Here is a 17,955-nt window from a genome sequence, read left to right as displayed (position 1 = left end):
CAAAGCCCTTCCAGGACTTTGTGTTTTGTAGTGTGCTAAATTTTACTTACTTAATATTTATTTTATATAAATTATTGTTTACGACATTTTAAAAGTGTCTTTAGTGAGTGTCATTTATTGAGCATATCTCCCAACCTAAGTCTAATTAGAGTACATGATTTAAATCCTACGTAATCAGCAAGTTTAGGCTAATTTATTCATTCACTCATTCAACACAGTAATAGACTACTGTTGTCTTCTCTTTTGACTCACTGTATCAACAGCAGAGTTCTTTGAACATTTTTTTTTAACTTGCAAAATAAAACAGATTTGTGTTTTCTTCCTAATAATTTCTGCATTTTCTATGTACATTTATCACTTTTTATTATAGTTAAAAGCATTATTATAATTAGCTCTTCTACATGACATGGTTAGCCTTTTAGTTCTTCATGTTATTTCTAATAAAGCCCATTTTTCTCATGAAGTTGAATTTTTCTAAAAGTTCATATTATTATTATATTTTGACATAGCTTTATAATCATGTACATTTGAGTTTTGGGAATTGCTGTTCATAGCGATGGTAGCGATATATACTTACTGACTTGCTAAATACTTTTTAGAGTGAAAGTATCTTACTTTGTGGTGGTGGTGATTTTTATTCTGGCAACTAATGCGTTAAGGTTTGTTCCCAATAGGCAAATGAAGAGGATTCTTCCAGTTCTCTAGTGAAGGATCACCTTTTTCAGCAAGAGACAGTTGTTACCAGTGAGCCTTATAGAAGCTCAAATATAAGACCTTCTCCCTTTGAAGATCTGAATGCCAGAAGAGTCTACATGCAAAGCCAAGCCAATCAGGTAAGAAGATAAAATATTTTTTCAGCACGTTGTTTATATGTGTAGAAATTGGATGATGTCTTAGATAAGGACATTAAAACTATCTGCCCTTTACCAGACACAGTAAACAAACAAACAAACAAACAAAAAACCCCACAAACAAAACCAGGAGAATGTGATTTATGATGAATCAAATCCAGAGTGAAACAGTAAACATATACACCATAAAGTCCTATATGGGTGTAGCGATTGAGCAAGGGGACATCACAAGCATTCTTATTTTACCCCTTATCTCACAGGAAAGCTTTCAATATTTATCATTAATTATGATGTGTTTACTATATGTTTTTATAGATCTCTTTATTAGATTAAGGATAACCTTGTGTTCCTACAGAACTAAATTTTTATTACATGCTTTTTCTGCAGTAATTGAGGTGATTCTATTTTTTTCTTCCCTTATTCTGTTTGTTAAATTGCAGTCATTGGTTTGCAACCTTGCATCATCTTATGACCATATTCATTTCTTGACCCTGCACCCCTCTAACTCCATCTATTTGTTAAGGAAGGCTTCTGCAGTCAAGCTTCTAGAGAAGTGGCTAGCAAACATCATCTTTGTTTCCTCTCCAGACATGCACACCTCTTAATCCCACTGAAACTGTGGTACGGTTATCAATTACCTTTATAGAGATGAATTTGAATTTTATTGGGGCATTTTCGCCATAAAATATTAGTTAACTACTCCATCATTTCCTTTCCTTACTCCATCACTGTCCTCCTCGGGCTTCTGAGACATCCTTTTCTGGTTCTCCTAATGTGACTGCTCTTTCTTAACTCACTGTCTCAATATTTAGTGATTCCCTACTGTTAATAGTTTTAAAACAGAACATATATAGTCTTCCAAAATAATTCTAACTGTCCTCATAGTTTCAATTTTCATTCTCTGATAATGATTTCCAAAATTTATCTCCAGTCTTTAACTCTCCCTGAGCTTCAAACAATATTTAAAGAGCTACTTTTTTGATGTCTGATTACATCAATTTTCTTCTGGTTAGCACTTTCACAATGGGTTTTTGGTTTTTTTTTTTCTTCCAACATTTCAGACCTCTCTTTTAAACCATATATAGTTGGGTTTGGGTTTTTTTTTCCCCCCCGGAGTGTCTTTGTCTTTTAATTGGCGTATTTTGTTCATTTACTTTTACCACAATTATTGATATAAATCTACCATTTTATTCATTTTTTATTTGCCCCATTTGCTGTATTTTTCCCCTTCACTTTGCTGATTCAAATATATTACTTGATTCTTGTCCCTTTATTAGCTAACTAGTAATACAGTTGTTAAGTATTTTTAGTGGTTATCCTAGAGATTACAAATGTGTCTTGCCTCCTTAAAATCTATCCTGTATTAATGTTTTATTACCATTTTCAAGATAATGCACAGATCTACAGTATCTTAACTCAGTTTACCTCTCTTTTACCTTTTATGTAATTGTCATTACAAACTTTATCTCTATAAAATTTAAAACCTTGCAAAAATACTGTTTTAAACAGTCAGCATTCATTTAGGTTTATTCACTTTTTTATGACTTTTGACATTCTTCAGTACCTTATGTATTATACTTCCATCTAGGATCATTTGCTGTTTATTGGTGCTTGCTGAACCTCAGTTTTCATTTATCTGATAAAAATCTTTTATTTCCTTCATTTTTGAAGGATGTTTTGCTTTTCATTGAATTCTGTTATAATTCATTTTCTTTCATCAATTTAAAAGATGTAATACCATTGAGAAGAAGTTTCTACCCTTCCTATTAAGAAATAATATGTTTATTGTTTTCAGATGTTTTATTATGCTATACCTAGGTATTAGGTTATATATTTTGTATTGGTTGTAAAGAGCTCCTGGAATCTGTGACTTGATGTCTTTGAACAGATTTAGAAATTTTCAACCAGTAGCTCTTTAAATATTGTTTGAAGCTCAGGGAGAGTTAAAGACTGGAGATAAATTTTGGAAATCATTATCAGAGAATGAAAATTGAAACTATGAGGACAGTTAGAATTATTTTGGAAGACTATATATGTTCTGTTTTAAAACTATTAACAGTAGGGAATCACTAAATATTGAGACAGTGAGTTAAGAAAGAGCAGTCACATTAGGAGAACCAGAAAAGGATGTCTCAGAAGCCCGGGGAGGACAGTGATGGAGTAAGGAAAGGAAATGATGGAGTAGTTAATTAATATTTTATGGCGAAAATGCCCCAATAAAATTCAAATTCATCTCTATAAAGGTAATTGATAACCGTACCACAGTTTCAGTGGGATTAAGAGGTGTGCATGTCTGGAGAGGAAACAAAGATGATGTTTGCTAGCCACTTCTCTAGAAGCTTGACTGCAAAAGCCTTCCTTCCTTAACAAATAGATGGAGTTAGAGGGGTGCAGGGTCAAGAAATGAATATGGTCATAAGATGAAGAAAGTGGAGAAATTAAAAGATTCAGGACAGAGAAAAAAATTGATAGAGAAAGGCACAATGGAGACTGTAAAGACAGGAGAATTGCATGAGAAGAGATAAAATTACTTCATTTTCCAAGGTGGAAGTGAAATTTAGGTAGAGTTACAGATTTGCTATTGAGACAGAAAGTTAACAATTCAAACTTGATTAATTCAGCATTGCGGGCCCTACTATTCTTGTCCTGAAGTCTTAAAAGTGGGTAGAGAGAGAACAGAAAAACTTCTAGATCATCTGGGAGCTTTTCTTCCAGCAACTCTCATACCATAGCAAATACAGTTTGAATTATTCAAGGTAGACACAGATTGTAAAAGGCTCCAGGTAAGTCTCCCAGGCCCCCTGTAGCTTTATTTTTCACTAATCATTATTATTAATGTTTATCATAGCTGGTACCTACTACGTGCTAGATACTGTTTTAAGTGCTTTACTTATATAACTCGTTTTAATCCTCTCAACAAACTGGCAAACTACCTATTTTTAGTGATTAAAAATTATCTGTAGTTTATGTATGTTCAAATTTATTATGAAATTTTATAAAAAATTAAAGAAAAATTAAGATATTGGTACAAGAAGGAAAAAATTGCAAGCCAGTTTTACTTTGAGCAAAATAATTGCAAGAATAAAGGCTAAAAGCAATCTGCATATTTTCGCTAGAGATTTTGGGATATTAAAATGAACCCACCAGGAGTCATACTTGCTTATAAACTTCCAGGCATCCTGTGAGACATTTGAATCTGGAGATACTCAGTTTAACAGTTTTAAATACAAAATATTTTCCCACATACTGAGTGGCAGGCAGAAAAACTCATCTCAACATAGGAGAGAGTGGAAGTATGGATATCCTGAACTAAGTCACTGATTCATACAGTTGAGCAGGGAAAGAAAACACGGTGAATGTAACACAGGGATGTTATGATATACCAGTATTCCTCATCCCAGGCCCTGGGAATTTATTTGGCCTACCTTCTTTGGCTGAAAGAACTATATATTTAAAGGTGTTCTGTTGATTGATGGGGAAAAAGAACTGAACTCTTCTCCCAAAATAGTAATGGCGGTTATGATGGGGTGGTTGAAGAATGTAGTCATCAAGTAGAAAGTACAAAAAGTGCTCAATAACTGCAGAGAGAGAAGTGAACAACATTTGGCAGACAGCTGATAGCTTTGGGATTATGACATGGCCTCTAGAGCTATTCTGTTTGGCTCTGAATTCCAACTTCTTTACTTACTAGCTGTGCGGCCTTGGGCAAGTTACTTAAGTTCTTTGTGGCTTAGTATCCTCATCTGTAAATTGGAATAATATCAGTATCTACCTCCTAGAGTTGTTATGAATATTAAATAATTAATGTTATATATAAAGCACTTAGGAAAAATGTTAAATAGAACAATAATACTCGTAAGTAATTCCTTGTAATTGATACTTTTTCTTATCTCCAAAATTGATGTGACTTAGAGAATCAAGGGTTATATGAATTGCATAACTAGATGTTTATACATTTACTGCTGTTATAATTAGTGAACTTCTCAATAGGAATTAGAATGGAACGGTTTACTCTTTTAAAGCTGCAGTGGACTGTAGCTATACCTACAGTAAAGAAATATTGTAGAAGTTTCTTAATAGGAATAAAACAGTTCCATTCAGCACAGTGCTGTTAGGATAGTGTAGCAGTTTTCCATTTGTATGTGACCAAGAAGGCCTCACAGGATGAGTTTTTTCATGGTAGAGAATCTGGCCCTCAGCTTGCAGACCAGACACCTTATTTTCTTAGGATACTAGGACTAAAGTCATCTTCAGAGATTCAAATAATTGAGTTTAAGAAAATGATATGTGAAAATCAGAACATAAAATTTGATTTCAACCATCATGAGGACTGTAGTTACCTGCAGTAGCCTGATTAACACATTCTCTACCTAAAATAGGTCTTTATGAGATCATCACTAAAAGCTAACTTGGTGAGCGTAAATGCTCAACAAAATAACTATGTCTTTTGAATGTTTAATTGCATAAGTTGATGGATCTTTTTCTACAACAGAGGAACAACCTTGCCAAAAGGACTAGACAACTGCCTTGCTGAACTGTAAAGAGTAAGCTAGCAAGTTAACTTACTAGTTTTATGAATGCTGCTAGAAGACATGGCTGCTGGGTCAAACAAAGGACTTTATTATTATTCACAGTACAATAGTAGCATGAACTTCATGTTTGTGTTTCCCTTGCTCCTCCAAATCCCATGGGAATGATGCTCAGGAATATGTTGTCCACTCGGTGGGTTAGCATCCCAGCGTTGGAACCTTGAACTTAGGGAAGCCAAGTCTTTTGTAATGACTTTTAATGCACTTCAGTAGCCTGCCTGCCTTGCTGAGGAAGGAGATACTGTCTTTGTTATACTGGACACTAAACAAGCCTGTCTCCAAAGGGGAAACACTGTGTCTTTCAAGGGTTTCACTGTACAGACATCCTTGAAAAGATAGTCCAAAACAAAAGGCCAATAGTGCATATGCTCACTAGATCTGCAGAGATGGGACCCATAAAGAATTGTCAACTACGCTAGTTTATGTTCCCTTAGTAATGCTTAAATAGGCATTGCCAGTGTTTGTCTTTGACTCGTTTTTTAATGCTTTGAAGAGCTAGTAAATCTTTTGAGGTCAGGCATGGTTGCTCACACTTGCAGTCCCAGCACTATGGGAGGTCGAGGTAGAAGGATCACTTGAGACTAGGCATTTGAGACCACCTGGGCGACATAGCAAGATTCCATCTCATATATATATATATATATATATATATATATATCTCATGGTGATACGTACCTGTAGTCTCAGCTACTCAGGAGTCTAAAGCCGAAGAATTGCTTGAGCCAGGGAGGTCCAGGCCGCAATGAGACACGTACGCCATTGCACTCAACCTGGGTGATAGAGTGAGACCTTGTCTCAAAAAAAAAAAAAAAAATCCTCTGGATGGATAGATACATTGTTTCAAAGTCTTACAGGCCTAGAAGCCATTATAGTTCTTTAACTCAGTTTCTCTTATTTTCACGGGGTTCATTTCACTGTAGACAAATATGACAGCCTATATCAAAGATTTATGACATGTTTAATACATAAAAAAGAATGTATTCACTGAATACTTGAGAAACCACGAAACAACTTAAAAAAGGAACACCCCCAATCTACACCTTTGCCTCCATCCTAGAGGTAACTATTACCTGGAATTGTATTTGTCTAACATTCTCATGCTTTCCTTGATAGTTCTAAAACTTGTTTCTTTTTATTCTCCCAATTGGATATTTCAGTTGTTTTCAGGTTTTTGTTGTTACAGGCATACTGCTGGTACAAACTTTCTTGTCCACAACTATTCATGTGCATGAGTTTCTTTAGAGTGTTCAGGAGTGGATTTTTTACATTGATGTGCTACAGAAGATTCTGGGACAAACTGGACTTTAGGATTGATGTGTACCATGTACAGGGGATATGTATTGAGTATTTGAAAGACTTTGGAAATAACTGTGATTGTTCCTTTACAAATGGGTTTTAACTGCATGCTCTCATATGGCCTTGTTACTAGGTAATCAAATGTTCTGTGTCACTTCTCTGTATATTCTGGATTCAGGATCTTTCTGAGTTTTATTTGCGGCTATTATCTCCTAGTTTGTGATTATTTTTCACTCTTTGTGGTGTTTTGGTGAACAGACATTACAAATTTTAATGCAGTTGAATTTATCATTTCTCTTATTATTTTGACAGACTCTTCCCTATCCTCGTCTTAAAGATTTTCTTCCTAATCTAAAACTTTTAAAGTTTAGTCTTTAATCTACTTTAATTTGATTTATTTTCTATGGTAGGGATCAAATTTTATTTTTTCCACATAGGTTACTAATTGTCACCACACTGTTTATTGGAGCCTTTCCCTGTACTGATATGCAGTACCATATCTGTCATATCAATTCTCTATATATGTTTGAGTCTATTTCTGATGTCTCTAGTCTAAATGAGTGCCACATTGTCATCTTTACTGTAGAAATGCTGTAGCTCTATAATAATTTAATATTTGTAGAGAAAGTGCCTAACTTTGTTTTCCCTCTTGGATCTTTTTTTTTTTTTTTTTTTTAATTTGGCTGTTTGCCCTTTAAAAAATTTAGAATCAGCTTGTCAAATCTGACGAAGAATTCTTTTGTGGTTTATATTTGATTTGCGCTGAATGTGTGTGTTAGTTTAGGGGATAATTTATCATTTTATTAGTGAATATGATATATACCTTGGTGTAGCTCTTCTTCTGTATCTTTACATAAAACTTTGCATTTTCTTCTTGAAAAGATAATACATATTTTATAGGATTATTTCTTTGTACCATTTTTGTTGTTCTATTATAAATGGAATCCTTTTAAAATTTTAATTGTGACCAGCCTTGAAGAAGCGTCTCTTATGACTTTTTCAGCTAATAAATTTTACTGAAGATTATAGCAAACGTGCCAAATTTTGAGGATATTAAAAAGCAGAAATTAATTGGGGTGTATCTTACAACATTTGTTTTTAGTAAGTTTGAAAAGGTCAATATTGTCCATTTATTTGTCTTTTCACTTAGAGATTGTGTGAGAGAACTAATATTTAATATGCGTAGACCCTATTGACTCAGGTAGTTTTCAAAGTATGTATGTGTTTAAGTGGTGTGTGTGACTTTTTTCTGAGACAGTGGTGAGAAACGTGACATTTTTACTCTTTAAAATAGTTCTTAGAAATACATATTTAATAATACTAGTTGAGGTCTCATTGTGTTCTATCAGGAAAAAAAAAATTGTTCTCTCCACTTCCTTTTGTGTAATGTTCTTCTGTTTTTCTTTTTTTCGCTTGACCAAATACCTAGCTTTATTCTGTGTTTACTTCAAGTTGCATTTCCTTTCATGCCTTCCCAGACCATTTAATCCATAGTTATTTCCTCTTGTTAATTTCTAAATTCTTACAGATTCTACTTATACACATAGAATGGCCTCCATATTGTATCATTAAATGCAGAAACCAAGGGCACAGTACAAAGGGTCCTGTTTTAAAGATGTGTGTGTGTGTGTGTAAAAATTTTTGGAGGAATGCATTAAAAAATTTTTTTATGATAGTTAACTTTTAAAACTGGGACTGAAAGGTCTAAGATGGAAGGAAGGGTTTTACTTCATGTGCTTTTATACTATTTGAAAATTTTGCTATCTGCATGTATTACTATTTATTTTCAGGGTTATAGTGTTTATTGTGTTTATTAAGTGTGTAACAGTAGGAGTTGGATCAAAATTATCTGGAAAAATAAGAAGTAAACAAGATTGCCAAAATGTTGATGATAACTGAAGCTAGATAATGGACCCGTGGTGATTCATTACATTATTCTCTCCTTTTATGTATATTGGAATTTTTCACCATAAAATTTTAAAAATTAAACATTGATGTATTTTAGCTATAATTTAGGTCTGAAATGGGCTTTGCAATTCAAAACACTTGTAAATGTATCAGGACACTAAAGATTCCTATCTTTTTATTGCTATATAATTCACCTACCACAAAATCATGCTTTAAAAATGTATATAATTTGGTGGTTTTTATTATATTCACAAGATTATGCAGCCATCAGCAGTATCAAACTCCATATCACTTCCCAAAAAACCCACACTGATTATCAGTCATTGCCCCTCCTTCCCTATTCCCAGCCCCTGGCAACATTGTGACATGTGTAACTACTTTATTTCTCTTTGTGGTTGAATAATATTCCACTCTACGGATTTACTACATTTTGTTTATCCATTCATTACTTGACGAATATTTGGGTTGTTTGTACTTTTTTGACTATGTATTCATTACTTGTTAAAATTTAAATATGTAAGAAAAGACCTACGGTTTTTGTGTTTTAGGTGGGGGGAAATGATTCTGTTTTTATTCTCAAAACCATTTTTGAAAAACTTTACTGCTAATAGATTATAAGGTTTTGGAACATACACTGTACAGTTTCATTAAAAGTGAAATTCTTGTGTCATTCAAGTAGAAATTGTTTGTATTTTAGATAGCATTTGGTCAGCCAGGCTTGGACATTCAGAGCAGAAGTATGGAATACGTACAGCGGCAAATATCCAAGGAATGTGGAAGCCTAAAGTCCCAAAATAGGGTAAGTAATGTTAGTTTATCTTGTGATATGGAATTTAACTAATTAATATATAGGTAAAGTTTTCCAGTCTTTCTAATTCTCCATATAGTTCAATTGTACTAGAAAATTTTTCATTGTATGAATTTGCTGCCTATGTGCTTATAAATGCTGTTAGTTAAAAACTCTCCAAACTTCTCATTTGAGTCTAAAAGATTGCCAGAGCTGCATTTATTAGATAGGACCAAAAAGAATTATATATTGTTAATTAAAGGAACTGTATCTGTCACCCCACCTTTAGCTCAGACCTAGAATTTTTTTAGCCCTAATTCCATGTATCTAGGAAGTAGAAGTTTGCCCCAAACTGAGTCAGATGCTTACTTGTAGTAGACTAGTCACTATGTCCAGGGACTGGAGCTAAAGATACAAATTTATCTACTTAGAAGCCTGCATTTATGGATGATGGAAGGGGTCAAAAGACTTAATTTTGTTCTTTGGCCTCAAAGAACCAACCTTCCCAGAAGGGTTGTGGAAGTAGGGGTATTTTACGTCATTTTTCAGAGACTTTTTGTGTACCCAAGCTATACACATGTATGTCTTTGTATTAATTTGCTGGAACTCCCACAACAAAATATTACAGACTAGGTAGCTTCAACAACAGAAATTTATTTTCTCACAATTCTTATAAGTTCAAGGTCAAGGTTATTGGCAGCTTTGGTTTCTTCTGAGGCCTTTCTTCTTGGCTTGCAGGTAGCTGCCTTTTCACTTTGCCCTCACATGGTCTTTCCTCTGCCCATACATCCCTGGTGTCTTTCTCTGTGTGTCCAAATTTCCTCATAAAGAAAACGGTCAGATTGGATTAAAGTCTCTCTTAAGGGCCACATTTTAACTTAGTCACCTCTTAAAAGGCTCTATCTCCAAATACAGTCGCATTACTGGAGGTTAGGGCTTCAGCATATGAATTTGAAGAGGACGTAAGTCAGACCATAACATTTTGTCCTTCTCACATGCAAAATACATTCATCCTTATCCCAACAGCCCCAAAGACATAACCCATTCCAGCATCAACTCTTAAGTCCCAAATCTCATCTAAATAACATCTTTCAATCAAGTGTGGGTAAGATGAGGTACATATATCTTGAGGCAAAATTCGTCTTCTGCTATGAACCCGTGAAATTTGTAATTTCTTGGTACAAATACCACGATAGGATAGGTTACAGAATACCATGATAGGAAAGGTATAGGATAGGCATTCCTATTGAAAAAGTGAAATTGAAAGGAAGAAAGGTGTCATGGGTCCCAAGCAATTCCAAAACCTTACAATAATTCCATTAGATATTTAAACTTTTTAAAATATTTTAAGATTTTTTGAAAAAGATTTTAGGATTAAGAATAATCCTCTTTGTTTTAATGTTCTGCTCTCTGGGCCCACTGGGATGGTAGGTAGCCCCACCCCCTCGGCCATAGGTGTCAGTATTGCCCCCAGGGCTCTGGCCTGCTACAGCCTGACCCACTGACACTGACTAATTGACCCCACCCTTTGGAACTGAGGAGAAAACAGCCTGCCTTTAGGCTCATTCTTCCCTTTTCTTGAAAGATAAGTCATATTTCACATTACTCCCTTGGCCCATCCTGTAGAATTCCAGAAGTCCAACAGTCTTCCTTCATTTTGTCCTGACTCTGTCCCCTTCAATCCAGATTGACAGCATTTCATTTTACCATATGATTGTCCAACTATACCCTAGCTATTCTTTCCATAACATGCTTTCTCATTTTATTGCAAATGGATAGACATGGAACATATCAAATCTTCATGTACTATTCCTTTTTGCTTAACAGTTTCTTCTTTCAATTCCTCTCTCTCCTCTCGAATTTTACTATAAGCAGCAAGGAAAAACTAGACTACACCTTCAACACTTTGCTTAGAAATATCTGCTAAATATTTAGGTTAATCACTCACAAGTTCTACTTTCCAAAAAACACAAGAACACAATTTAGCCAAGTTCTTTGTCGCTTTATAACACAGGTTGCCTTCCTTCCAGTGTCCAAAACATGTTCTTCATTTCCATCTGAGATCTTACCAGAAGCACTTTTTAAAGTCCATATTTAGAAGCAACAGTCCCCTCAAGGCTCTTTCTAACATGCATCTCAAAATACTTTCCACCTCTACCCATTCCCCAGTTCTAAAACCACTTCCACATTTTTAGGTGTTTGTTAGAGTGACACCCCACTTTGACTAATACTGACAATAAAATCAGTATTAGTCAAGGTTTTCCAGAGAAGTAGAACCAACAGTATGGATGGATGGATTGGTGGATGGATGGATGGATGGATGGATGGATGGATGGATGGATGGACAGACGGATGGACAGACAGATAGGAAAGTTTTATTTTAAGGAAATGGCTCATGCAATAGTAGAGGTACAGATCCAAAATCTGCAGGGTAGGCTGTCTGGAGACCCAAGAAATAGTTGTAGTCTGAGTCCAAAGGCACCCTGCTGGCAGAATTTCTTCTTGCTCAGGGGGAGCTCAGTCTTAGTTCTAGTAAAGCCTTCAACTGATTTTATGAGGTCCACCTATATCACAGAAGGTACTGTGCTTTCCTCATAGTCCACCAATTGAAATGTTGATCTCATCCCAAAAACGTATCATAGAAATGTCCAGAATATTTCAACAAATATCTGGACGCTGGCCCCACCAAGGTGACACATAGAATTAACCATCACAGCCCTCACTGCAGTTTTTATCTGTTTCTTTTTTAGGTCCCTTTGAAATCAATCAGACATGTCAGCTTTCAAGATGAGGATGAGATTGTCAGAATAAACCCTCGAGATATCTTAATACGTCGCTATGCAGACTACAGACATCCTGACATGTGGAAAAATGACTTGGAAAGAGATGATGCTGATTCCAGTATTCAGTTTTCTAAACCAGACAGTAAAAAATCAGACTATCTGTACTCTTGTGGGGATGAGACTAAGTTAAGTTCACCCAAAGACTCTGTGGTATTTAAGACACAGCCTTCCTCATTAAAAATTAAGAAGTCAAAACGAAGAAAAGAGGATGGTGAACGTTCTCGCTGTGTATACTGCCAGGAAAGGTTTAATCATGAAGAAAATGTCAGGGGAAAATGTCAGGATGCTCCAGACCCTATTAAAAGATGCATATATCAAGTTAGTTGCATGCTCTGTGCAGAGAGCATGTTGTATCATTGTATGTCAGACTCGGAGGGAGATTTTTCTGATCCCTGTTCGTGTGACACTAGCGACGACAAGTTCTGCTTGCGATGGTTAGCCCTGGTAGCTTTGTCTTTCATTGTACCATGTATGTGCTGCTACGTCCCTTTGAGAATGTGCCATCGCTGTGGTGAGGCATGTGGTTGCTGTGGTGGGAAACATAAAGCTGCTGGATGAAATGGTCCAGTACCAAAATGAGCTTAAAATCTTTGTTTCCAGGAATTAGCTAACTTGGATTTGTGGAAGCTTTTGGCAAGCAATATGGAATCTTGCCTGGTATCATTGGGGCCACACATGGAGGAAGCAGAACTCATCAGTTCTTGGCGTTTCACGCCATGCCTAACTTTTCCCTTGAGTGCATGGCATGTTTTGTTACAGGTTGTAGAGTATTTGCAGAAGGAAACCATTTCTGGTTATTTGGCTATAAAAAGTCAGCATAAAATATGATCCAACTAAAAGGGATTAATTTTTGGCATTTTTGTATATTTATGCATTAGGTGATGGGACTTTTAAAGGTATGAATTTATTAGGACATGAACTAAAAATGAAAGTGCACTAGGGGACAGTTGATTTCAATCTAAGAAAAGTTAACACTTGGGAATTACAAGAAGTAAAACAAGTGCAACTAAATCATTTATTAGTTGTTTTTTGAAAGCAGTTTTATGTATAAATAACAAATGTTTATATTTAACTAAATGTAAGGTACGAATTATTACATATTAAACTTTTCTTCCCCTTCCTAGTTCTGAAGTAGATATATATATATATCTACTGTCACATTCCATATATTTTGAATATTTAACTCATCTAGTTAATAATGTTTTTATTCCATGTGAATGATTTGATATTTTCATCCTTATTTCTCTTTGGCTACAATTTATATTGAGTTATATCTGTACATTCTGGTAATCTAAAATCCTTAAAAATACTCTAATAGCCTTGAGTGACCAACTTTTTTTTTTTAAAGCACAGATGTAATTGTCTAATGTTCTGATGGGAACGTAACACTTATTTTTATATAAAAAGAGACTGAGTAAACAAACATTATAGAAAAAAAGTGAAGTTTTTTAGTTGTTTTTTGTGGTATTCAACCAGCAAGTTGTTTTCTTTCAGAGTTTCCTCCTTCAAAAAATTATATTGCATTTACAAATGTTTTACAAGGCAGAAAGTTTGACTGGATAATTAGTGTAAAAGCTTCGTCTTGAGATCTTCATGTATCATTCTGCTAAACCAGAATATGTTCAGCTGTGTTACTAATTTTTCAGCTTAATCCTCAGTGCTTATTATTTACATAACAATAACTTTTTATCAGTTACATTTTATTTTTATTTAAACTGGCCAAAAGCAAAATTATTTTATGTTAAAATGTGTGCTAAACTATCCCAGGAAAGTATTTAATCCAACATTGTAAATGAAGTATCTTGTACATATAAATTTATTTCTTTTGCAGAGCATTATATTACTGGATGTTTAATTTACAAAATAGTTGGATAAGTGTTCCAACAAACTTTAAAGTACCTTGAAGTCAAATTGTCTGTTTTTGTTTTTTTGTTGTTGTTGTTGTTTTCTTAAGTGTTACATTAAAACTCTAACCAAGGAAAGGGTTCTTTAAGAACATTCCCTTAGAGGGATAAAGTTGAGAAGTGTGCCTTTTTTTTAATGGCTTGAAGTTTCAGAGGTGATAAAAATTAAAATCACACTACCATTTGAAGCTCATTTTCTATGCAGGTTTTTAAACGTCATTTATGTATCATTCTTTTTATATATCACATTTAAGCTTGTGTTAGCTTTTTTCTTTTGCCCCAGATCAAACTGAACAATGTATATAACACTATCTGTCTGTAAAATACTTTTTTTAAGAAAGCATTTATATTTATATGACAGCTTGAACTGACAACATTGTGTATATAGATCATCTTGAAGTATTATTTCACATTGAAAAGAAGAAAATATATTGATAACTATAGATGTTATGAAGAAGAGGGTATTTCTAGTTTTGTACTAAAAGTCAATTGGATGAACTAAATCCAAAACATGACACTGTAGCAGCAGTTTTAAGTCTTATTTTTACTGTTTATATATTTGAATGCTGCTACAACAGATGATCTTCATCCCTGAAGTTTTCAGCTAAACTTGGTTTCCTAGAATAGACTGTTAACTTTCAAAATTTTTATTGGTGAAATGGAAATACTGTTTTTCCTTGTGAATGAATTTTCATATTTGTAAGTGCTAAGATTATAATTCAGGTTTGATCAAGGTGTGAATAACTGAAGAAAATAACTTGCTGGCTATATAGGAAAATGCTGTGGAAATGAACTGTGTATATACTTCTGGGAGGAACAAATTTAATCATTTCTTCTGTTAAGCACTAATCAGTATAGTGCAACTCCTGGTTCTGTACTGTATTTTATATGCAACATATATGCTTTAATATTTTAATGTTTGTGCATTAATATTTTCAATTTGTTTAACCACTTTGCTGCTAAGATTTTGCCGTCCCATTCCCATTTTTTCCTTTACAATTTTAAACAAGTTTCTTCATTAAAAACTATGGTGATGAAATGGTTTTTATTTTACCTTGGATCTTTGTAGTTAACATACCCAGTTTCTAAATCAGTCTACAAGACTAACTGATGATATAATGTTCTCTGAATCGCTAAGTGGAAATTTTCTTTTGAGTAAATTAGAATTCCTTTGTGAAAGCAAATGGGTAGTTTAAATCACTGATTCTTAAACGTGTATAGGCAACTTCAGGAACATTTTCTCATTCTCTGTACAGACTCGGCACTGCCAATTGGCTTTTCCTCTAAAACTTTCCTTTGTTTTTATCTGATATAAGCAGATGGCTCAAGACAACTGCTTGAGTAATAGTATTGAAAATGGAATCATCTAGATGGTATGACAAGCAAGACTGGTCTGATGAACTTGTTTTGTTCAGAATTGATAATTCTTAAATATTTCTCTTGACTTGAAAAGGGACATCATTTGATTTCTGAAGAAGTATGTCATGTGGAGCTTCAGCACCACCTACTGGATGATTTCCAGGCCAGAGACATGAGATGGCAATAGGGATCTGACAGGGTTCATCACTACTACCATTAAAGGGCTATTTATGTGGTGACCACCTCTACCAGGGAAACCAGGAATAAGAACTATCTCAAAGGAATTGTAAATGTGTCTTGTTGGCTTGCTGAAAGATTTTAAGCACTTTTTTCTTACATATCCTGTTTTAAAATATTTGTTGATATTTGGGACTGGCAATCAAACTTAATGGATGTACTGAGGCATTTATAGAACCAGTTGCTTTAACTCTCAAAAGCCATTACCAAAATGGTATTTTTTTCCTCCTTCCGCCAGTCAGGGAGAATTTTTAAAAATAATACTCAAAACATGAAAAAACATAATCACACCTGTATTTTATCATGACAACTTCAGAGAGTGTGTGTGTATGTTTCTTTCTCTTTTTTTTGAGGCGGAGTTTCACTCTTGTTGGCCAGGCTGGAGTGCAATGGTGCGATCTCAGCTCACTGCAACCTCCGCCTCCTGGGTTCAAGCGATTCTCCTGCCTCAGCCTCCCAAGTAGCTGAGATTACAGGCGCCCACCACCATGCCCAGCTAAGTTTTTGTATTTTAGTAGAGACGGGGTTTCACCGTGTTGGCCAGGCTGCTCTCGAACTCCTGACCTTAGGTGATCCACCCACCTCGGCCTCCCAAAGTGCTGGGATTACAGGCATGAGCCACTGCGCCCAGCCATGTGTATGTTTCTGAAATGATGATGGGGTGGGGTTAAAATCTAAAGGGAAAAACTTGAAACTACCTATTTTCATTGGTTATTCAGCAGTGCCTAAAATGAGCTTTTGAAGTAATGTAAATGCACTTTCAATTCATGTGTATAGTGCCATCTGATATCTTGGGTAAGTCTTGCTTTTTCTTTTCTTTTTCCTCTCCCCTGCCCCCTTAATTAAATGGCACAGAAATGTTTCTTAATATGCATGTTAGTCTCCAGAGTACAGGAAATGTGCTTTCCTCTAAATGGTCAGTGTAAAGAATTTTAAGGATATTTCTTGTGTTGAAATTTACATTAGATTTTATGATTACACTTGGAAATATGTGTTAAATTGGGTTTTTAATTGTAGCCCAAAGGTGCATTAAGCAAGTGTTACATTTTTTCCACATAAAACTTAGAAAACTTTAGTTACCTGAAAAGCAAGGATTCTTTACTAATTATGTTCATTCTTGATTTGACTTCCATGATCACATTTCAAAGTGTAAGAGGAAGCACTAGAAACTGGCATTATTGTTGCACTAAAAAAGTCTATAAATCATGATAATAGCACCATGAGGTGTTTTGCAATGAGACAAACATAAAGAATGAATTTATTTAAGAAAGAAACACAACCTGAGATGATTTATATAAACCAAAAGAAAAAAAAAGGCTTTAAGGTATTAGGTACTGTTTGCCTAGCAGCCAGGTGGTTATAAAACGTTCATATGCTTTGGTACACTGATAAATGTTAGCCATTATTCAAGCTTCTTAAATTGCATCAGTGATTAGTTTTGGAATTTTTCAAGAATAAACTAGTTGAAAAGTCTTTGTATTAAAAATACACATAGATTTTTGTGAACATTTCCAGTGTGTAGTGTCGTTTGCTTTCTATTTCTGACCTAAAAAGTGCCTCACTTGTATATTATTTCCATTAAAAGCTTGACTGCATTCTTTCTAATGAACAATGAAAAACTGTTTAACTCATGTCATAATGTGTCTCCTCAGATATAGTTAACTAGCTTGATAGTTTTGAGTATATAATGTAAATAATACATTATAAGTTTGTAACCATTTCTGTTACATCATACCCATGTAATTGGACATACCAGATGATTATCATAAGATTTTGTTTTAATGGTTTTTTTCCCTCCTGGAATTACCTGATTAAACCTATCATGAATTATAAAAGGACTTTTTCTTATTCTCCTAGAGCTTATCAAATTATCACATAAGAGATAATTACTGGAGGAGAAAGTAAAAATGGAAGCTTTTGATAATTAGCTCTGTTCTTTAAAAGTATACTTTTAAACTGAAAGTTCACATGTAGTTCATCTTAATAACATATTTATTCATCCTTAATTGTATTCAGATTTTTTTTAAGTCTCTAACCTAATAATGTTATATTTATTGGTTTGGTAACATGTTGCAGCTAAGCTAATGACCTTAAGTGGCAAATGTTTAACCCAGGACTACTGATTTTTTTATATTCAAGTCAGTTTCATCGTTTTACTTAACTTGCAATATAAACAAAAAA

General features: G+C 34.4%; 1 protein-coding gene across 1 annotated transcript in view; it reads left to right on the top strand.

Moving 5' to 3' along the window:
• Positions 1–15,204, top strand: part of SPRED1 (sprouty related EVH1 domain containing 1) — a 101,483-nt gene extending 86,279 nt beyond the window's left edge. The window contains exons 5-7 of the mRNA XM_032174393.2: positions 675–833; positions 9,342–9,443; positions 12,182–15,204. Of these exons, the coding sequence (XP_032030284.1) occupies positions 675–833; positions 9,342–9,443; positions 12,182–12,832 (912 nt within the window). The 3' untranslated portion in view covers positions 12,833–15,204. The remainder of the gene's footprint in view (positions 1–674; positions 834–9,341; positions 9,444–12,181) is intronic.
• The last annotated feature ends 2,751 nt before the right edge of the window (positions 15,205–17,955 follow it).

This window comes from Hylobates moloch, unplaced genomic scaffold (genome assembly GCF_009828535.3).
Source record: "Hylobates moloch isolate HMO894 unplaced genomic scaffold, HMol_V3 SCAFFOLD_14, whole genome shotgun sequence".
Lineage (NCBI taxonomy): Eukaryota > Metazoa > Chordata > Mammalia > Primates > Hylobatidae > Hylobates > Hylobates moloch.
This window is presented reverse-complemented; position numbering and strand designations above follow the sequence as displayed.